The 21,044-nt window shown below is 31.9% G+C and overlaps 5 protein-coding genes and 1 non-coding gene across 7 annotated transcripts; 3 read left to right on the top strand and 3 right to left on the bottom strand.

Moving 5' to 3' along the window:
• Nucleotides 1-5,825: 5,825 nt before the first annotated feature.
• On the top strand, nucleotides 5,826-6,828 carry LOC112795813 (peptide methionine sulfoxide reductase B5). The gene is made up of 3 exons (XM_025837985.3): nucleotides 5,826-6,180; nucleotides 6,365-6,521; nucleotides 6,606-6,828. Exons 1-3 carry the CDS (start codon nucleotides 6,080-6,082, stop codon nucleotides 6,762-6,764), a joined length of 417 nt encoding a protein of 138 aa, XP_025693770.1. The 5' UTR covers nucleotides 5,826-6,079; the 3' UTR covers nucleotides 6,765-6,828.
• Nucleotides 6,829-7,205: 377 nt separating this feature from the next.
• LOC112795814 (uncharacterized) lies at nucleotides 7,206-8,526 on the bottom strand. The gene is made up of 5 exons (XM_072233871.1): nucleotides 8,189-8,526; nucleotides 7,949-8,101; nucleotides 7,795-7,840; nucleotides 7,565-7,612; nucleotides 7,206-7,309 (listed from the first exon to the last, which is right to left on the bottom strand). Exons 1-5 carry the CDS (start codon nucleotides 8,210-8,212, stop codon nucleotides 7,296-7,298), a joined length of 285 nt encoding a protein of 94 aa, XP_072089972.1. The 5' UTR covers nucleotides 8,213-8,526; the 3' UTR covers nucleotides 7,206-7,295.
• On the bottom strand, nucleotides 8,177-8,279 carry LOC112798857 (U6 spliceosomal RNA). The gene has a single exon (XR_003200454.1). It is a non-coding gene; the product is annotated as a U6 spliceosomal RNA (small nuclear RNA).
• A 1,014-nt stretch (nucleotides 8,527-9,540) lies between the features above and the next one.
• LOC112795809 (putative E3 ubiquitin-protein ligase RF298) lies at nucleotides 9,541-13,429 on the top strand. Of its 2 annotated transcripts, XM_025837978.3 has the most exons (4): nucleotides 9,541-9,625; nucleotides 9,960-9,989; nucleotides 10,209-12,258; nucleotides 12,660-13,429. In XM_025837978.3, exons 3-4 carry the CDS (start codon nucleotides 10,213-10,215, stop codon nucleotides 13,200-13,202), a joined length of 2,589 nt encoding a protein of 862 aa, XP_025693763.1. In that variant the 5' UTR covers nucleotides 9,541-9,625; nucleotides 9,960-9,989; nucleotides 10,209-10,212; the 3' UTR covers nucleotides 13,203-13,429. The 2 variants fall into 2 exon arrangements, with proteins under 2 accessions (XP_025693763.1, XP_025693762.1); XM_025837977.3 differs by lacking the exon at nucleotides 9,960-9,989.
• Nucleotides 13,430-15,222: 1,793 nt separating this feature from the next.
• Nucleotides 15,223-17,286, top strand: LOC112795808 (uncharacterized). The gene is made up of 4 exons (XM_025837976.3): nucleotides 15,223-16,083; nucleotides 16,159-16,366; nucleotides 16,453-16,582; nucleotides 16,659-17,286. Exons 1-4 carry the CDS (start codon nucleotides 15,320-15,322, stop codon nucleotides 16,946-16,948), a joined length of 1,392 nt encoding a protein of 463 aa, XP_025693761.1. The 5' UTR covers nucleotides 15,223-15,319; the 3' UTR covers nucleotides 16,949-17,286.
• Nucleotides 17,287-19,875: 2,589 nt separating this feature from the next.
• On the bottom strand, nucleotides 19,876-20,833 carry LOC112795807 (protein DMP2). Its single transcript, XM_025837975.3, has one exon. It carries the CDS (start codon nucleotides 20,649-20,651, stop codon nucleotides 20,085-20,087), a length of 567 nt encoding a protein of 188 aa, XP_025693760.1. The 5' UTR covers nucleotides 20,652-20,833; the 3' UTR covers nucleotides 19,876-20,084.
• Nucleotides 20,834-21,044: the final 211 nt, after the last annotated feature.

Genomic DNA, 21,044 nt, shown 5'->3' with positions numbered 1-21,044 from the left:
GAGTATTTGGATTGTCCTCAATAGATAAATAGTTTTTTTTAATATTTAACGATGAATATATATATTTATTCAAATTTTATTTGTTTGTGTTATAAGCAGTACTATTGTGATTATTAATATTATTATTATTAATATTATATTATTATTTATTTCTCACGGTTTACTTTTTTTTACTACTGTTATTATATTATTATTATTGTTATTAGTGACGTTATTATTATTATTATTATTATTATTATTATTATTATTATTATTTGTTTATAATAGTGGATATGATAATAAAAATAATTTATTAATATTTTTAAATAATAATACTGTGTAATAATCTATTATTATTTTTTAGTGATTTATTATTACTTTTTATGATAATAATAATAATAATATTGTTTAGTAAACGATTTTTTTAACAATGTTTAATTAAAAAAATTATTATTTTTAATAATTTATTAATATTTTCTAATAATAAGTAATATTGTTTATTAATAAAATATCTGTTAGGGTAATGATAATATAATAAATGGTTATTATTATTATTATATTTAAGTAATTATTATGATTAGTATATTATTATTTGTTTATAATACTGGTTATAATAGTGAGAATAAGTTATTATTAATTTTTAATAATTAATAATATTGTTTAATAATTTATTATTAATTTTAATAGTTAATTAATATTTTGTGATAATAAATAATATTATTTAATAAAAGAATACTATTTATTTATTTATTTATTATTATTATTATTATTATTATTATTATTATTATTATTATTATTATTATTATTATAGAATACTGTATAATAATTATTATTATTTTTTAAGATAATAATAATAGTATTGTTTAATTATTTTTGCTAATTTTTTTGAATAAATTATTAACTGATATTATTTAGAATTTAATAATTATCATTTTTTTCGTAGGCTATCAGGAATTTGTTATCCAAAAAACTCGATCTGCTATATATCTTTGAGGTAGCTGTAGCGGCACTGGCATTGACTGGGTTTCAACACGTTTCGCGGGTAGGCGAAATGAGAGGTCATTTTGCACTACTAAGCGCCTTGGTGGAACGTTGGAGGCCGGAGACTCACACATTTCATCTTCCGATCGGTGAAGTGACGGTGACGCTGGAAGATGTGAGCTATATTCTTGGTCTCCCGATTAATGGGGAGGCCGTTACGGGTAGATCAGACAGTAGTCACCAATTTTTGGTGGAGAACTGTATTGCGTGTTTTGCTCGGAAGTCCGGTCCGCAAATCACGTGTTGGGGAAGGTTAATCTTGCATGGGTCCGGCGGTGCAGAGACACCGAGCCGTGTGACACTCATGAGTCTGTTGAGCGGTACGTCCGGGTGCACATTTTTTGTGTGCTCAGAACAGTTATGTTTCCGGATAAGTCGACCACTTCATTGAACTCGAAGTTTCTAGCGCTACTTCGGAATTTTCATCGGATTTTACTATTTTAGCATACAGTTGGGGGGCAGCCAGTCTGGCACACCTATACAGATCGTTGTGTTGTGTATCACGATACAACTGCAAAGAGAAGGATGGCCCACTGATACTGCTTTTTGTTTGGGCGTGGGAGCGTATGCCACTCCTGGCACCTATACCCCGCGATCAGCTCAGCGATGTTGGTATTCCACTTGCGCGACGTTATTAGCTTTTATTGTTATTGTTATTGTTATTGTTATTGTTATTATTACTATTATTATTATTATTATTATTACTATTACTATTATTATTTTTATTTTTATTATTAATTTGTTATTCTTATTAATATTATTATTCTGTTTTTTGTTAGGTGGAGTTATTGGCGCCGACATACAAGATATATATGGAGACCTACTGTGCATTTTAGGCGAGGACTCGACGACATGGAAGTTGACGATGTAAGTTGTCACCATTAATGCCAAATGTTTTTATAAGAAGAATAATTTTTTTAATTGGCCTCTTGGTAACTAATGTGCAGTTTATATGACAGCCGTATATGGGAGTGGGGGTTCCGGATGTCCTCGCTGCCCATTTGGTTATGTGCTCCACCCAGTCGCCGTTAGTGTCATTCGAGTGCATAGAATGGAACCCGACAGACTGAGTTAGACGACAATTCGGGATGTAACAGCTTCCACCAGGTCCGGCGTTCGACCTTGGTCGTGATCATTACAAGCGGTTGACAGGAGCATAGAACCATGACTGGGGAGAGATTTACAGTCAATGGGTTAACAGGTGGAGATCTGACCGCTATAACACATTGCAGTTAGGCGAGGAGATTATTGACTTTCATCCTCTCCCAGTGTACCACGAGTGGTACACACAGCAGTTGGCTTTGAACTCCTCTTCACTGTCGTTATTATCTTCTTCCCAATCTATATCACCGGGCTCATCAATATTGACCTCCTTGCCAACCGCATCCAGCCCCGACTGCTGTTCGAACTACACGCACAACTCTATCACCGGCACGTGAAATTGGGTTTGTTGATAAATATAGAACATCTGTTGCATACTTGCGTCGTCAGTGATGGACATTATTTGAAACTGTATCAACCCTCCAAATACTTGTACAGGATTATTGTATAAAATATTGTTCACACTTTTCAAAATATGACATTGTATGTTATCACAAAGACCATTTTGCAACTCTACAAAATTTATGGTGCATGGAATAGCAAATAAAAATGGATATTCACAAACAAAAGTCACTCCTTCGTGTATGTTTGGTATAATCTCTCCATTATAATATACTCGCAAATTTGCAATACCTTCCATAATTTCAACCTTACCTAACTCGACTTTTTTGATACAGGAAATTGTAAAAAAAAAAAAACTCACAACTCTAACACATACGAAAGAGAGAGGAATGGGAGAAGAAGTGAAGTGAGGGACTCCAAATAAATTCCAAATTGTATATATAGGTGACAATCTGGATTAAAATATTTTTTTCTCAAAAAAACGCATCCTGCATTTTATATTTTACAAAAAAAATTTCTGACACTTAAAAATTGCAGGTTGTGTTTGGCGCCCTTCAAAAATAAAATCTGATAGCCCAAAAAATACAGGTTGCGTTTGTTGTTTTAGAAAAAAAAAATTTTTTGCCCATCCATAAAACGCAAGATGCGTTTGGGCCAAAAAGAAATTTAAAAAAAATTTAAAAACATTACATTTTTAAAACGGAGATTACGTTTTATTACTTTTAAAAAAATATTGAAATTTATAAAACGTAGCTTATGTTTTATTCTATACCATAACAGTGGAATTTCTTTCTATTCTTCTATTTCATTGCACTCCATAATTCTTGTTTCCATATAGAAAAAAATGAGCCATTATTTGTCTATGGACCAATTTCTAGTACTTTTGATTTTTTATATATTTATAAGAGGCTGAATTTTTTAAACATTGCAAGGAGATGTGTGATTTTTTTGATATTTTTCTATAAATGAGTTTAACACTGTTATGGTAAAGAAATTTTTTTTGTCAGAACACATAAAACGATAAAAACGTTTTGTATGTAGTTAAAATATTTTATGGTTAAAGCAAAAACGGCATTGCTGTTTTGTATAGAAATAAGTATTAAAAAAAAGTGATAGAAGAGGAAATTGGCTTTATCGTTTTGTAATTGAATAATTTTTTTAATTAAAACATAAAAAACGGTAGTGTCATTTTGTGTTGACATGAATTTTAAAATTAAAAATGGTCAAAATGGTGCTGATGTTTTGCAAAAAAAATAAGAACGTTGTTGATGTTTTGTACTGGTATGAATAGAAAATAATATAAAATCAACTATAAAAAAAACGTTAGTGATATGCTGAAAATACTTTAAGTATAGTAGAAAGTGAGCAACACAAATTCTTTGTCTTTAAATTTTAAGAGAGTTCAGAGTTCTTAATTCTTTAGTAGTTGAAGTTGTTCTGCATTTGTTGAATGAAAAAAGTTATAGATAAATATAATAAGTGTATAAAATGGAGAGTTATGTTAGTTTAATAATTTATTTCAGTGGTCAGATTTTGCATGATACACATGACAGTGTGAATTTTTTTGTTGAAAAATTCATGTGTTATTATTATTCCTCTTTCAATAACATATAAATAACTTAAGAGTATATTTTTTCAGAATGTAGATCATCAAAGTTTAAAGAAAGTGACAAATATTCTATATAGACAGCCTGTACTAGTATTTGGTGGTTTTATTCAATTTTAAATAATACATGTGGCTAATAGAACTAGTATGTAAAAAATATTTTTAACCTACCATCAAACTAGAGTACAGACCTCACGTATCAAATTATACGTTTAGTTCGAGAAAATCAAAGATGTTGATTTTCCAAAAACAACCCATAGTCTTTAAATAATAATCAAAGCTAATATATTTTAGTCAAAATTTAACTCAAAAACTTAAATCACTAAAAAATTATAACTAACAAGTATTAAATAAATAATTCCTTTTTGAAATCAATTATTTAAAATAAAACTAAAATTACTAAATAATTATTTTTTTAAAAAATATTTAAAATATAACTAAAATTACTAAAAAGTCTATTTTTAAAAAAAATTAAAACAAAACTAAAACTACTAAAACGGGTTGTTTTTAAAAAATTATATAAAATGAAACTAAAATTAATAAAATTTCTGCTGTTTAAAAAAATTAATTAAACTAAAACTAAAATTTAAAAAAATATAACTAACATCCAATTAATACTATATACTAACAACAATTTACTAACACGAACAACTAATACTACTATTATAATTATAACAAAGAAAATATATTCTCTAACTACTCCTAATTAACTAATAACTAATTTATTTATCTACTAAACAAAAAAATAATTAAAAAAATTATATACCATTTTATTTCTAGAATTTTTAGCTCAAAAAATTAGGATTAACTCTAACTAACTACTAATAGAACATATAAAATATATATTTGTTTTTATGTATGAGGCTGTCATTTTCTTTATTGTTGAGCGAAAAAAAACCAACTTTCAACTTTTAGATTTGTTTTTTAAGATGGATGGAGCAATAAAAATAGGGATGGAGACACACACAAAAAAAAGAATGAACGACGAAGAGGAGAATGAGCTTTTTGGTTAATGTGTGGGATGAAAGAAGAAGTTGTCACTTATCGGCCATGCAAGGCAAAACGTTGGTGATGTTTTACACAAAACGTCAATGCTATTTTCTACTTAATAGCGTCGACGTTTTTGTTGCTAACACTGACGGCTCCCATATTATCATTAATCTCACTTGCTGGACTATTTTGACGGCTAACACCACTCTTGACACAATATTAAAAAAAAGTTCATTTATAAGATGATATTAGATTAGATACGATTAAATAATTGCTCATACATATGTTTGCAAATATGTTTTACACGCTGTCTTTATAAAAAATCTACAATAAATAAATTATTTGCTAATTTTTAATTTGCTAATAATATGAACACCAAAAATATTAGCTAATAATATAAACTTTTATATTTATTAGTAAAATGAAGTAGGCAGTTTTACTTTTATAAATGTTTTAGTTTTAGAGTCTTACGTTTGATATTGATTCTCTTCTCTAAACGTTTTTATGAAATAATTTTAAATTTTACTATATTTATTAGGAAAATTCATTTTCTGGGGTCAAAACTCAAAACTCATTTTTTTTGTCTTTTTGAGGTATTATTGGGCTTTTAATCCATCATTGAAAACTCGGATCCATTTAATACAATGCACGTTTTTATTGGGCTGATCTGCAGGAAGCTAATTACGGGTGTTACTCATCGGTGACACAAGATTTGAGAAGGCAACTAAATTAATATGCCACGTGTCCTGCCTGCCCCCCAGTTTCTGCCATGACCCAATTTTCCGTCCAAGTTCATTTTTTTTATCCGGGAAAATCCGAGTGAAGTCAAAGTTTATCACGTGATTGCCATAATTTCCCAGATTATTTATCCAAATGGGGTTCCATCATTATTATTATTATAAATAATAAGTCACCAAAAAAAAAAAAGTCACCAAAAAAAATTATTATAAATAATAAACGGCTTGCGTGCAATTTCAGCGTGAGAAAGCAGAAAGCTTTTTGAGGAAGAGTGAATATTGAATGGCAGGGTCAACAGAGTTTCAGGTTCAGAAATCAGAGGAGGAATGGAGGGCCATTCTCTCCCCTGAGCAGTTCAGGATCCTACGCCAGAAAGGAACTGAGTATGAATTCAATTCCCCAACCTTTTCTGTTCTCATTGTTTTGAGTTATTTTAGTGCCATTTCTTAAAATCATTGGTAGTTTTTGGCAATTATATATATAAGTTCCTTTTAAGACATGAAATTGGTTATAAAGTGAGTTGAGTTGAGATCTAAGAATATGTGACTGCAATGGGAACTTGTGCAGATTAAAGGGTACTGGAGAATATAACAAGTTCTATGAAGAAGGGGTTTACAACTGTGCTGGGTGTGCAACTCCTCTTTACAAGTCTTCCACTAAATTTGACTCTGGTTGTGGTTGGCCTGCTTTCTTTGAGGGTTTACCTGGTGCCATCAATCGCTCAGTGAGTTCTTTTTCTTATTCAATATTTGGATTTTCATCTCTTGTTTTTTCCTTTGCCAACATTGATTGAATAAACCACTTTCAGCCGGACCCAGATGGGAGGAGGACTGAGATAACTTGTGCAGCATGTGGTGGCCATTTGGGTCATGTTTTCAAAGGAGAGGGGTTCAAGACACCCACTGATGAACGCCATTGTGTTAATAGTGTTTCTGTTAAGTTTATTCCATCTAATTCTACTGCTTAACCATGATGGCCTATGTATTGAAAATTGAGGCAATAATAAAATCCCTTTCTCTTTCTTTGCAAAATCTATTTATATCCCTTTCTGTTTGTAGCATAAATATGGATTTCTGCAAGACACTGTGCCATATGATCCAAATAAATTAAGAATGGGTTTCGCCAATAAAATCATTTTAGAATAAACTGCAAAGAAAGGATAGTCGATCAATTTCCTTTGTTTGGTGGTGTGCCAATGCAATAGTTTGTTTTCTTGGTGTGGGACAGGACTTGATTGAAAGACAATGTTTCTTAATCATCTAAACCTTGCACCCACCCCATATTGATGCCTATACCATTACTTTAAGATCTTATTGTATAATGTTTATGTGGCCTTCAACTTTGACACCTACACCTAAACTACTTTATTTTACCCCTGATCTTGTATGGTGTCTTATAAACACTCCACTTTCAGATGCAAATTTATGATGAATACAAAATATCAACACGGTTCCCTTGTGTTTGGCCCTTCAACAATTTCTTCAAAACATAGTTACAATCATATCAAATCACCTAAGAACAGCAGAGCAACCAGAATTAAAGCATAATCCTAAGCACTAAATCTAAATCAATAATGCCAAAATGGTTTCTTCTTAATCATCTTTCTGTTATCTTCAAATTAGAATCTACCTTTATAAAGGGATCTCATATGGAGTCCCATTTCCACAAGTTCAATCTCAACCAGTTTCAATTGAAATATTGAATCATTCGTACAAACAAATTCATGAATGACCTTTATTATTGCCAGCTCAAAATTCTCTTACTTGCCTTTGTTTATCTTCTTCTTCTCAAAACATTCCTTCAGAGCTTGAATTTCTGTATGTCAAAAAGTCAACAATTTACTTACAAGCATTGATTTGCAATATAGAGCTTCTAAAGAAAACGAAATTAAGTAACATTCAACAGAATAACAATGATCTTCGTTGTGGAACAAAAAAAAAAAGCCTCGTGAAAAAGAATCAAATCATCGAGAAGTGATTGAAATTGAAGAAACATACCTGGCTGGCATTCTTTCCAATTCCTGTTTGTTCGAACAACGCAATCCTGAAATATAATAGACAAAAAACAAGTCGAACGAGTGCGATGGATTCCAATTCGAAGATTGAAGGGTTTAGGGTTTAAGGAAGCTGAGAGTAACACAAGAATTTTCACCTGCATTAAAAGGTAGAGAGCAGAACACTCGTCGAGCTGCTTAACGTTCTCATCGTCGTCGTCGGCGTCACTTTTGTGAAGCGGAGGCGCCGCCGCAGCCACCGGTTTCGCTCCGCTCGGGTTTAACTGTTGGTGATCCATTCGCGTTTGAAGCTGCAAAAAGAAATTAACCCTAATTACTTAATTTCCAATTCCGCATGAGAATGGCTTTGCAAGGGAGGGGAGAAAAAAAATTTGGACCATTTCTCGATTTGTGCGTGTCATCCTTGCGCAGGGGCCATGCTAATCTTCTCTGTATCGTTCCAATTTTATCGGATGTCCCCGAAGGGACGGACTTTCCTTGCTCGCTTTCCTATATATCCTATCAAAGTAATGAAACACTACATGATGTGGGACTTTACCGAGTCAGGTGAGAACGAGAAACTGAACATGAAAATGAAGCACGATTAACATCTCCATCGCAGTTTGCATGAGCTCATAAGTCATAATTCAGTTCTTTAACTCAGTTGCAGAGAGGGAGCTGGGACTAAATAGTAAACAATTTTTGTATTTAGTAAATAATTTTTGCATTTTATCCTAAGAAAAAGCTAAGAAATGCAAGCCTAATATAGGGAGCTTTGAGAATCTACTAATATATGCTTTGACGAGTCAATAATTAATTGGGAATTGACTTTACGTCTATACTGGCATATATATTTTTATAGTTTTATTTTGTTTTGTTTTTTTTTTCTAAAGTTAGATGTGAGACTCCAACCCAAAATTTTTAAATAAAGATAAAAAAACTATGTCATTTGAATTATAATTTATTGGTTAATTTTAGTTTGTTTTTGGTCCTGTTTTTACTATTCTTATAATCATGTCGTTAAAATATTTAACAATTTATAAAATTTTAAGGTTTATTCTTTTATTTTGATTTAATAAAATCTATAAGATTTTTATTTTAATTTCTCTCTTTAATGCTTTAAATGCTGGTGTGATCTTAAAATTCTTTGAGAACAAACTAACACTATTTTCGATAAGTAATAAAATCAAAATTTTTTAAATTTTATTTGACCAGTTAAATGAAAAAAAACTTTAAAAAAATTAAAGAAAAAACAAATATTTATAGAAAAATATTTATGTGAGCAAAATTGTAATTATATGTAAGAGCTAAAATTACATTTACAATCTATCTATGATATTGATATAAAATTATAACCTATGATGCTAACTTAATTATCATAAAAAAAATACACATTCAACTACAGCTTCAATAAAAATAAGAGTAAATAATAAATAAGTTCTCATTTTTTATTTTAAAAATAAATAAACTTTTAATTAATTAAAAATATAAAAATATTTTTTATTTTTTAATATGTGATACATTTAAATTTTTTTAAAAGATTAATTTATTTTTATATATTTTAAAAAAAATTTAAATATTTTATATTTTAAAATATCAAAAACAATTTTAAATTTTTATATTTTTAATTAATCTAAATTTATTTATTTTGATTATTTTCGAATTAAAAAATATTAAACATCTATTTATCTTTTTCTCTCAAAATAAAGCAGAAAAAATATATTATATATATAAAAGATACAAACATTATTGGATTGTTTTTCCATTCTGATTCTCCGAGGTTCGAAGATCGATCTTACTTACCTTGGTTGTTGGAAAGACTTGCTTTGCATTAGGTATGTCTCTCGATCATCGAATTCTAATCCTATTATATCCTTGATAAGCTTCTTCCTCAGTTCCCACATGTATTGGGATCCTTCTGAGTTGGAACACTTTTTCTTCAATTTCTTTTATCGTTTTTCTGATCACTGCTTGAATCTCAAGTATTGCTACGCGACTCAATTTTTCTGGGTACTTCAAATTTTCGACCTTTTTCAACTGGGGATGCTTAGTTTAACTCTGAGATTGATGAATCAATGTTTCTGAGAAGTGCCTTTTTATTAATTTACTATTAATAATATACATATGTATTCAAGTTTTTTTTTTTTTTTATCTATCTTAATGTTTCAGGAAGTTACACTTACACATCACAGGTTGCAGGTAGTAATTTTTTCTGTTATTGAATACATGCAATGCATTATAATCCTCTTGTTCGTTTTAACTTCTAACTATGAATTGCTGCAAAGCGTTATAATCCAATGTTGTGAACTTAGTAACTTACTACTCTGAATTTTCCTTGTCAATCTTAATTTTTGCATTAAATTTTGAGTGTAACTTTTTGTTAATGTTCAGTTTTTGGTTCCTTTGATTGGTTTGCAGCTAAATGGCATCATTGGTTGCCAGTCAAATGTCTCCTTCAGTTTCTGTCAAAGAGAAGGGAAGTAGGAATAAGAGAAAGTTCAGAACTGATCCACCTTTAGGGGAACCAAATAACATTGTTCCTTCGCCTCAACATGAAAGCATTAGTTATGAATTCTCTGCCGAAAAATTCGAAACAACAGCAGGTCATGAGGAATCCTCAGTTTTTGACCCGTCCAGTGTTAATCAAGATCATTCTAATGCATTGAAGCTTGAACTTGGATTGTCTAGTCCTGTGGTTTCTTCAGAAGTTGGGATTAGCCAACCCAAGGAGGAGCATGAGGTGGATGAATTGAGTGATGCTGATTGGAGTGATCTCACAGAAGTGCAATTGGAAGAACTTCTCTTGAGCAATTTGGACACCATTTTTAAGAGCGCAATAAAAAAGATTGTTGCAAGTGGATACACCGAAGAAGTTGCTACAAAATCCATCTTAAGGTCTGGCATCTGTTATGGATGTAAAGATACTGTATCGAATATAGTTGATAATACGTTATCATTGCTAAGAAATGGACAAGAGATGGATCCTTCACAAGAGCATGGTTTTGAGGATTTAGTCCAGCTAGAGAAGTACATGTTGGCTGAATTAATTTGTGTGCTTCGGGAGGTTCGACCATTCTTTAGTACTGGGGATGCAATGTGGTGCCTGTTAATTTGTGACATGAATGTTTCACATGCTTGTGCAATGGACACCGACCCTTTAGGTAGTGATAGCATGGTTGATGGTTGTTCTTCTGTTCAACCCGAATCGCAATCAAATATAGAAGCAAAAGGTGCTGAATTGACCCTTCCAAGTCCTTGTAAATCTGCTTCCTCAACTGAGAAATCAGATGTGGCTGGAGATTCTGTTGCAAACAACTCAAAGAATTTTCAAATTCTTGGTGAACTCTTGGAGAAAGAGAGCGCTGATGCTGAATGTAGTAATGTTGGAACATCTCAGTCCCCCCTATTAGAAGAAAAGTGTGGTAGTGTTAGGAAGGTAAATTCCACTGGTTCCAAGAGGGATTACATTCTTCGACAGAAGTCATTCCATGTTGAAAAAGGTTGTCGGACACATGGATCTAAAGGGTCTTCAAGAGGAGGAAAGGGAAGTGGTTTGAGTAGTTTAATCTTGGAGAGAAAACTTAAATCCATTTCAGAAGCTACTGCAATAAGCTTAAAGAGTGCATCCTTAAAGATAAGTAAGGCAATGGGAATTGATGTGACCCAAGACAATCTTAATCCTAACCCCATCACAGTGAACTCTGATTCTACTGATACTGTTTCTTGGTCAACGGATACGTTGTCTCTAATACCTGCAGCAGATACTATACCTACAGTCACTGTCCCAACTGCATTATCTGCCACAGATACCGACCTTTCTCTTTCATTGTGCTCCCAAAGCAAGTCTTCTACAACGCCATTATGTTGCAATAATGAGACTCCTAACGATAGTTGTACAGGGATACTATTTGACAAGTCCCTGGGGCAATGGACACCGCAAGATAGAAAGGATGAGATGATTATGAAGTTGATTCCGAGGGTACAAGAGCTGCAAAATCAGCTTCAAGAATGGACTGAATGGGCGAATCAGAAGGTTATGCAGGCTGCTCGTCGGCTGAGTAAGGACAAGGCTGAGCTCAAGACACTAAGGCAAGAGAAAGACGAAGTTGAACTTCTAAAAAAAGAGAAGCAAACTCTTGAGGAAAACACCATGAAGAAGCTTTCTGAGATGGAAAATGCCTTGCGCAAAGCAAGCAGGCAGGTAGAACGAGCTAATGCTGCTGTCCGGAAGCTTGAGGTGGAGAATGCTATGCTGAGGCGAGAGATGGAGGCCGCTAAGTTACGTGCGGCAGAATCGGCCACAAGCTGTCAAGAGATCTCAAGGAGGGAAAAGAAGACTCAATTAAAGTTTCAGTCACGGGAGAAGCAGAAATCTTTATTTCAGGAAGAGCTAATGACGGTAAAGCGCAAATTAGCCCAACTACGGCAGGTTTTGGAGCAAGCTAAATTACAACAAGAGCAAGCTGAGGTATATACTATTTCAAAATTGTTGTTACTGAGTTGCTAAAGGAGGTAGAAATGGTTTGACACACACTGAATGTTAGTTATCAAGGTTTGATGTGGCAATAAAATTTGATGACCTTGAATCTAAAGAAATGCATAGCCTCCACCATGGTATGAATGTTCATATGATGAACTGTGATAGCAGAGAAAAAGATTTACAATAACTCCTGATGAATCATTTTCTGCCCCTTGCATCTTTCTTGTTTCATTTAAATTTTGAGGGTTCCATTTCCATACTCTCTCTGCCCTTTTCATAAGAACATTGATATTATAACTGATGTTAAAATGAATTGAATTGTGAGAGTACTTTTGCACTACTTGCATTGTTACTTGGCTTCTTCTCATTATAATGGAAAAATACCACAGGCTAGATGGGAGCAGGCAGCAAAGGCAAAAGATGAACTTCTCCTGCAGGCAAGTTCTATAAGAAAGGAAAGAGAGCAAATTGAAGAGTCCACAAAATCCAAGGAAGAGATGATCAAATCAAAAGCAGAAATAGATTTGCAAAGGAACAGTGATGATATCCAAAAGCTCGAAAAAGAAATCGCGCAAATGAGGCTAAAGACTGACTCTTTCAAAATTGCTGCACTGAGAAAGGGAATCGATGGAAGCCACAACGGCGGCTATACAGACATAAAAAACAACACTTATATGGAAGAATCAAAGAGTTCTTGTATCTCAGAACTGGTTACTAGTTTAAGTGACTACTCCTTGATGGTTGGTGTGAAACGAGAGAGGGAATGTGTGATGTGCCTTTCCGAGGAGATGTCGGTCGTGTTCCTCCCCTGTGCTCATCAGGTGGTTTGCACTACATGCAATGAACTGCATGAGAAACAGGGTATGCAAGATTGCCCTTCTTGCCGGAGTCCCATTCACCGGCGAATTTCTGTTCGTTATGCTCATACTTAATTTATTTGCTTAAGTGGGTTGAGAGTTTTAAATAATGTCAGTGAGACTCACTTGCATAGAATAATGCATTTGAATCATGCAGATTTGTTTGATGTATACATTAATTTATTTTCATTGTCAATGTTGATCATAGAGGTAAGTAACACTCTTGTAATATTTTCCAAGCCATAATTTTGGAATTACAGTCAGCAAGCAAAATACACCATTTTTCTTTCTGTAAACAAAAATCACAATTTTATATTTTACACACCAGACACCACCAAACAACAGTACATATGAATTGAGGCTGCAAAAGGAATTTTCATAGTTCTTTATAATTTGTTTTAAATACTGATATTATATGCTAAAAAGTACTAGACAAGAGGAATAAGAGATTAATTTTCATGGAGCTGTGAACTGGTTTTGACTAGGTTAATGAATTCTAATTGATTACCAAATCTTGGAGGTTGTTTGTGCTGTTTTGATGTTAGGGGTGGAAAGATCTTTTTCTTGTTAAGCTGGTTATGCTTTTGAAAACCAACTAGGTTAGTTTTCAAAGTAGTTACAATGATATAACCAAAGAAGAGTCTTATATTATAGTTAGGAGAGAGAATTTACTTGAATTTATGTAAACAAAACTAAACATGAGTGATTATGATATTCCTAAAACATATATCAAGTGTATTTTAGTAACATATAACTATTTCTCATACCTCATACAAAATCCACAAAAAGTAAAAGAAAGATACCAGTACAAATTCAAACTAAAGTACTAAAGTTCTAACTACCCTAACTTATCCATTTAATTGAATAATAGTAATGTGGAGTTTCTGAACGTTGATTTTCATCAATTTAAATGAATTTCCTACCCTTAAGCACTACCATCAATGACAAGGATTTGAGGTTAAAACCTCTTTTATTTTACTGCTCTTGTACAGTTGTACTATCAAACTCATATTATATTTTTATTATTTGTGATTGTTAAAGGGCTGGCCATGGTTTCTGACACTATTTTTTCTTTGTATGCATTGCAACTTGTATATATTTTATTATATGTTATTATCAATATATTATTTGTAAAGTGTTTTATTAAGTTTTCCTGTTAAAACAGCTAATTGAATTATGATTTTGTCTAACTGTCACTCACTTTCTTTACCTATATTATTGACTTGATCTTGTTCAGTGAAAATGAATCTCAGATTCATGAACTTTCTTTGAGTTGGATAGAGTAACTAAATCCAAATAAAATATAGCACAGCACACTGCATATGCAAATTTTTAAGAGACAGGCAAAGATGGTTCAACAATATGGTAAGGAATAATTTCATATATTGTAAAAAATAAAGTTGATAGTTAAAAAACCGTTAGATGATAATTTAGTCAAATATGTCAAATCATCTAACGGTTTTCAACTATTAACTTCACATAAAGACAACCGTATGTGAGTCTCAACTTTTTGTTAGTAGTTGAAATATGAATACCTTTGTAAATCTTCAAAAATATTAGAAAAAAATGTATAATCTAAAGCTTTATTTGTTTAAAAAATTATAAGCGGGATCCAATGATTACATAATAACTCAGATACCATGTAAAGAAGAAAGTGTGATTTTCTTCCAATACTAAAATAGAAGAATCATTACAACTAAACTATAGCTTTCTACAGGGAGCAAGATCTCAGCTCTCAACATATTTAAATCAGAATCAATCAGGCTATGGAGTCAGAAATGACTGCAAATCACGGGATACAACACAAACACCAAGAAGAAACAATGATGATTAAGAATCCATTAGTTGACCCTACTTAAAAAGAAGTCTTATTTATTTTACTAACAATTTTATGATTGATTGTGTAATTATTAATATAACAACTGGAGTTTTGTTTGCCACTGCCAATCGTAGCAGTTGGATTTTGTTGTCTTGTGTTGAAAAAAGGAAGCTCAACAACATGGCTACCATTGTCAACTCTTCTGACTTTTATCCGCCATATCCCTCGTGGAGTAGTTAGAAGCTAGGACCTACTTTTGTCTCCATTTATTCCAATATATTGAAGTGTGTTTAGGATGAAACCAAATACTTATGCAGATTGCAGCATTCTTTTTTAGCAATTCACTAAGGAACTAGTTTTCTTGTGTTGCAAGATGCTGAGTGTGATTCGAGGAAAACTCCGCCGGCTTTGTTCCAAGATATGGTGGACTCTATGGAAGCGTCCGAGGTCTAAAGTTGTTATCAGAAGATTCAGGAAACTGAGCTGCAAGAGTCAATCAAGAGCAGAACTTTGGAAGTGTGACAAGAAAGCTACAATACACTCAAATGGTGGTGAAGCTGGAAGGCCGATTCGTGTGGTGACATTCAATGTTGCCATGTTTTCTCTTGCTCCTGCAGTCTCAGAATTGGATCATGGACAAGGAGGATCCAACAGGAAGAATTCCAAAATGGTTGAATTTCCAAAGAGTATACTAAAGCAATCTCCATTGCATTGTGATAGCAAGATTGTTCCAAGATCAAACTTGAAGGTTTCAATTAATCTTCCTGATAATGAGATCTCATTGGCAAACAGTAGATTGCTTGCATCAATGAGGGAAAAAGAAGGGACAAGCGTTCCTGCTCGCTCCCCGGTGTGCTTTCCTTTCCTTATGAATCAGTATGAGGGCATTGACAAGTTGACAAGCAGCAGAAGCATTCTAGAAGTTCTCCAGGAGATCGACGCGGATGTGGTGGCACTGCAGGATGTGAAGGCTGAGGAAGAGAAAGGGATGAGGCCTCTCTCTGATTTGGCAGGTGCTTTGGGGATGAAGTATGTGTTTGCTGAGAGTTGGGCACCAGAATTTGGAAATGCCATCTTATCCAAATGGCCTATTAAGAGGTGCAGAGTTCAGAAGATTGCTGATGATGAAGATTTCAGGTTCTCTTTTCTTCCCTTTAAGTTTTAACCTCTTCTATCATTCTTTCCTTTGTTTATTGATTTTCAATTGGTTAGGAATGTGTTGAAGGCCACAATTGATGTGCCATGGGCAGGGGAAATCAATTTCCACTCTACTCAACTTGATCATTTGGATGAGAGTTGGAGAATGAAGCAAGTTAATGCCATAATCCATTCCAATGACCCTCCTCACATCTTGGCAGGAGGTCTCAATTCTCTTTGTGGAGCTGATTACTCGTCTGAGCGATGGAATGATATTGTTAAGGTAAGCTGTTATGACAAAATCATTGAAATAATTGCTTTCTGTATCGAATACTTTTCCTCAAGCAAGAGCCTCTTTTTCTGATGCAGTACTATGAGAAGCTAGGAAAGCCAAGACCAAAGACAGATGTGATGAACTTGATGAAGTCAAAAGACTATGTTGATGCAAAGGACTATGCAGGCGAATGCGAACCCATCGTCATCATCGCCAAAGGCCAAAGTACTACTAATCTACTCTCTAAGTTATGATTCTCAAAATTCTAGACCAAAAAAAGTTGAATGGTTTTTTGACACAGATGTGCAGGGGACATGTAAGTATGGAACAAGGGTGGATTACATTTTGGCTTCGCCTAATTCGCCATACAAATATGTTCCAGGTTCATACTCAGTGATTTCTTCAAAGGGAACTTCTGATCACCACATTGTGAAGGTGGACATTGTGAAAATGAACACTTTTGCTCACAGACAATGCAAGAAGCTAAAGAATAAGGTTGTGAGAATAAGAACACCGCCTTGTTCTGCTTCTGCAACTGATGTATGCAAATCAACACCATCATACTTGATTGAAACCAAGCCACAAATTTGATATAACATTCTGCTATGGGATGCTTACTATAATTTTAAATTAAAGCAGTATCTTGTAACCAATTGTGAAAATTTACGTGCAGTTAACTTTATGTGAAATTGATAGTCAATAATCGTTAAATGATAATTTAATCAAATCTGTTGACTCATCTAATAATTTTTAACTATCAACTTCACATGAAAACAACTGCATGTGAATTTTCACTTTAATATAATGTGTCCATACATGTTGACAAATCATTGCAAAAAGGTAGTTCAAAAGAAAAGAATCATCAAGTATTTGTAAAAGGCGATGTTAATGTTTGAAGGTGAATTATATAGTAAATATATAAGTTTATAGATCTTTCTTTTTATGGGATGAAAGTGAAATTAAAAAAAGTAGGATTCCATTTTGAATAACAATAAAATAATTAAAAATAACTATAAAAAGAATTTTCTTTTTCTATACCACTTCAATTTGTATAGTAGAGTGAACCATGTTTGAATTGGTGGCAATGATGCACTTATATTTGTTGCTTCAACAATCATCCCACAAACCTAATTCTTGAAGGGATTTCTCTCTTACATGGAGAAGCTACGTAATCCAATCATGACTGCTGGTAAATTATTGAAATGAATAAATTGATGCAATAAATAATAGCACTAAAATTCAATTTAAATATACAAATTTGTAGTTATGTGTGTTATTCTATCTTAAAAGTAATATGACTATGAAGTCAATAATTAATCAACTGTTGATAGAAAACCAATATTAAACTTTTCTCTTATTTAAGTATGTGCATGAAATATTATGTCTATATATTAGGGTAGTATTTTATGGCTCTAATATGTAGTTTATAATTTAATTTTTAATAATTAACTTCACACTTTTAAAAACTTGTAATCAGATTTCTATGTTATGAATTGTTTTCAATCAAATCCATGTTTAAAAATTTCTAATCAAATTCTTATACTTTACAAATAAGTTTTATTTAGATTATTATTATTTTTTTAAATGAATTAGCTGTTACGTCATATATAAATCCCCATAAAAAAAGATCCGCACAATATAGCAATTTAGTAACAAATTTTATTTTTTAAAATAAAGTTGATTATTAGAGATATGAAAAAAAATTTTATGCAGTGCAAAGACTTGATTACTAAAATTTAAACTATAAAACATATCTAAGTAAAACTTGAATAACATAGAATAATAATGGTTTAATTATTTTATTAGTTTTTATAGTTTTATTAAATATTTATAATTAAGTTTTTGTATTTTTTTCAATTGTGTTCTTATATTATTTTTAATTTTATAATTAAATTTTTTATGTCAAAAACGTTAAAATTAATAGAATATTTTTTTAAAAAAATATATGATAAAAAATTTAATGAGGTTTTTAATTGTGGATACTTTTAATTTGTGGATAAATATTCAGTTAAGTATAATATTTTTTATACTACGAAAGACTTAATTACAAAATTAAAAATAATGTAAGTATTCAATTAAAAAAGAGATTTAATTATAAATTTAATAAAATTATAGGACTAACAAAATAAATAAATCAATAATAATTAAATCACATAAATAGTTTGGTCAAAGACTTATATATCGTTATTTTTATGTGAAGTTGATATATAATTAAAAATTATTAGATAACAATTTAGTCAAACATATCAAATTATTCCAAAAAAATTTGTAATCGTGATCTGATCAATAATAAAAGCAAAAAGAGAGAAAATGAGGTTCAGAGCAATTAGAGAAAAAGTTTCATTTCTCACGAGATGCAAAAAAACAGAAAAATAAAGGAAGCTACTTACAGCTATAATAACTACCTATTTATAACACTACCTAGTTAACTAATAATTTATTCTAATAACCAGCTAATTTAGAGTACTAATAATGTGCTTACTCACCATAGTTAATTGTAACAATTCAATTTTATGTCCATTATTCTTTTCTCAAATTGTAGCTAATTACTACAGAATCTTCGTTATCTTCCCTTAGAACTACTTTAATTACCACATCTCTTAAATACTGTTTAGATATTTAAAATTTTCGATTAATAATTTCATATGAAATACTTTAATTACCACATCTCTTAAATACTGTTCAGATATTTAAAATTTTCAATTAATAATTTGATAATTACATCAAAGTTTTCTCCAAATAATTTAGAGAATATTTATATTAGACAAACTCGTACTACGTACTTATTCCTTCACACCCAAATCTGTAGAAATAATGCAGGTAAGATGTCGCAATTGATATGTTATTGCAGATAGAAAGTCCCTATTTATTTGAATAGAAAAAGATAAATATTGTCTCATCGATCTTAACTAAGTGACATATGTTTAAGAAGTAGATTGTTCATTCCTATCCGAAATTACTACAATTGTTTCTTTATTAGAGAGGTCTATGAATATTATTAGGATAACTTCATTCAGGCCGCATTTAATTTTTAGGTAATAATTCATTTTTATTGTATTTAATATTTAGTGAAATTAAAAGATGGACTAATTTGTAAGAAGAAATATTATTTTGTAATTTATAAAGAAAAATATTAAGATTAGTAATTTTTGTGATTTATAGTCATTAAATAGTCATCAATAATAATTTTAATGGTGTGAAATTTTATCAAATGGTTCATTTCTCTTTGCTGATTACATACTGACCAGAATTTAATAAAGTTGTTGGCCCTAAACTTTTTTATTTATAAAAAATACAAAAAGAATAGATAACATGCATGTATATATACCAAAATACAAACATCTCAATCCTCTTTATACCATGTACATACATATGTATTGTACAAATTAAACAATAAAATTCAATTGTACAAATTAAACAATAAAATTCAGGTGCAGTGAATTTCACGTGAAGTTAATAATTGAAAATTATTAAATAAAAATTTAGTCAAATCAATCAAATCATCTAACGTCTCTCAATTATCAACTTCACGCCTTAGTTTCCACCTTAATACGAATTAGATCCCATATACATAATACAAACGACGATGAATTAACCAAAACAAAGCAAGCTAACATCAATAATTAACCAATTAAAGAAATAACTCTAAAATTCGTTAACTGAAGATACGTTTATATTTGAATAATAATTACCCTAAACATAACATAAATATCTTATTAATTATTAATTAGGCCTTGGAATTTTTATTAGTAACGTCATTAGGGTCCTCGCTGGTAGGGTACCCTATACCATGGCGGTTATCAGGGAACATAACAAACACAGCACTCGTAACCGCTCCAATCACCGGCGGCAGAACCTGCACCAGAACCTTCTCCGACGACTCAAAGCCAGGGTAGAAACAACGCACCGTGTTCGTATCAAGCAAACCCAAGATGGCGAAAATAATCAGCGACGAAAAAGCGTGGACGAAATCACCCACCCTAAGCTTGTATTTTGACATGTCAACGCCGTCGGAGGCCGGAGAAGGCCAGAGACCTTTGGGCGTGACGAGAGCGTAGTGGCGAAGACCGTCGGAGCCGGCGTAGCTGTCGGTGAAAGAAGCAAAGACGCAGTTGAAGGCGCAGATTACGAGGAGAGCGGCGGTGAGGTACTTGTTGAGCGTGGTGCAATGGCCGCTGTTGGTTACGACGGGGATCAAGAACTGGAACATGAACACCGTCCCCGTTGGCAGCAGCTTTATCAGGTTTCCAAGACTATTCAATGCCTTGGTTGACATGCTGCTGTTATTACTCATGCTTTTTGCGTTGTAATTCTGTTAGTCAGTTACAACTTATAACCACTTACTTGGAGATTGTGATGATTCTGTTTTGGTGATTTATAGAACAGTTATTGGGGATGGAGAGAGTGTTAATTAGTTGCTTCTACGCATAATTTGATGGTAGAGTGGAGCGTTTATGTTATCTTCCCTTGCTTCTACTCGAGGCTCTTAAATTTGAAGTCGATAATTTATCATTATATTTTATCTCATATTTTTAAATAATAATAATTAATTAATAACTAAAAATAATAAATTATGATAATTTTTTAATATTTTTTCAAAAAACTATATACGTATGTACCAAACCGATTCATGCGTAGTTGACAAAACAAGAATGAGATGTTATTAAGATATGTACTAGGAACTAAT

Source organism: Arachis hypogaea, chromosome 4 (assembly GCF_003086295.3).
Source record: "Arachis hypogaea cultivar Tifrunner chromosome 4, arahy.Tifrunner.gnm2.J5K5, whole genome shotgun sequence".
In the NCBI taxonomy this organism is placed as follows: Eukaryota; Viridiplantae; Streptophyta; class Magnoliopsida; order Fabales; family Fabaceae; genus Arachis; species Arachis hypogaea.
The sequence above is the reverse complement of the archived record's forward strand: the minus strand, read 5'-3'. Positions and strand labels throughout refer to the sequence as shown.

Coding starts and splice junctions, on each gene's coding strand:
- LOC112795813 (XM_025837985.3), top strand. CDS start 6,080: ATGGCAGGGTCAACAGAGTTTCAGGTTCAGAAATCAGAGGAGGAATGG. Junction 6,181..6,364: donor CTACGCCAGAAAGGAACTGA/GTATGAATTCAA, acceptor GAACTTGTGCAG/ATTAAAGGGTACTGGAGAAT. Junction 6,522..6,605: donor CTGGTGCCATCAATCGCTCA/GTGAGTTCTTTT, acceptor AACCACTTTCAG/CCGGACCCAGATGGGAGGAG.
- LOC112795814 (XM_072233871.1), bottom strand. CDS start 8,212: ATGACACGCACAAATCGAGAAATG. Junction 7,841..7,948: donor CTCTCTACCTTTTAATGCAG/GTGAAAATTCTT, acceptor ATTATATTTCAG/GATTGCGTTGTTCGAACAAA. Junction 7,613..7,794: donor TTGGAAAGAATGCCAGCCAG/GTATGTTTCTTC, acceptor TTTGACATACAG/AAATTCAAGCTCTGAAGGAA.
- LOC112795809 (XM_025837977.3), top strand. CDS start 10,213: ATGGCATCATTGGTTGCCAGTCAAATGTCTCCTTCAGTTTCTGTCAAA. Junction 12,259..12,659: donor TACAACAAGAGCAAGCTGAG/GTATATACTATT, acceptor AAAATACCACAG/GCTAGATGGGAGCAGGCAGC.
- LOC112795808 (XM_025837976.3), top strand. CDS start 15,320: ATGCTGAGTGTGATTCGAGGAAAACTCCGCCGGCTTTGTTCCAAGATA. Junction 16,084..16,158: donor GCTGATGATGAAGATTTCAG/GTTCTCTTTTCT, acceptor TCAATTGGTTAG/GAATGTGTTGAAGGCCACAA. Junction 16,367..16,452: donor GATGGAATGATATTGTTAAG/GTAAGCTGTTAT, acceptor TTTCTGATGCAG/TACTATGAGAAGCTAGGAAA.
- LOC112795807 (XM_025837975.3), bottom strand. CDS start 20,651: ATGAGTAATAACAGCAGCATGTCAACCAAGGCATTGAATAGTCTTGGA.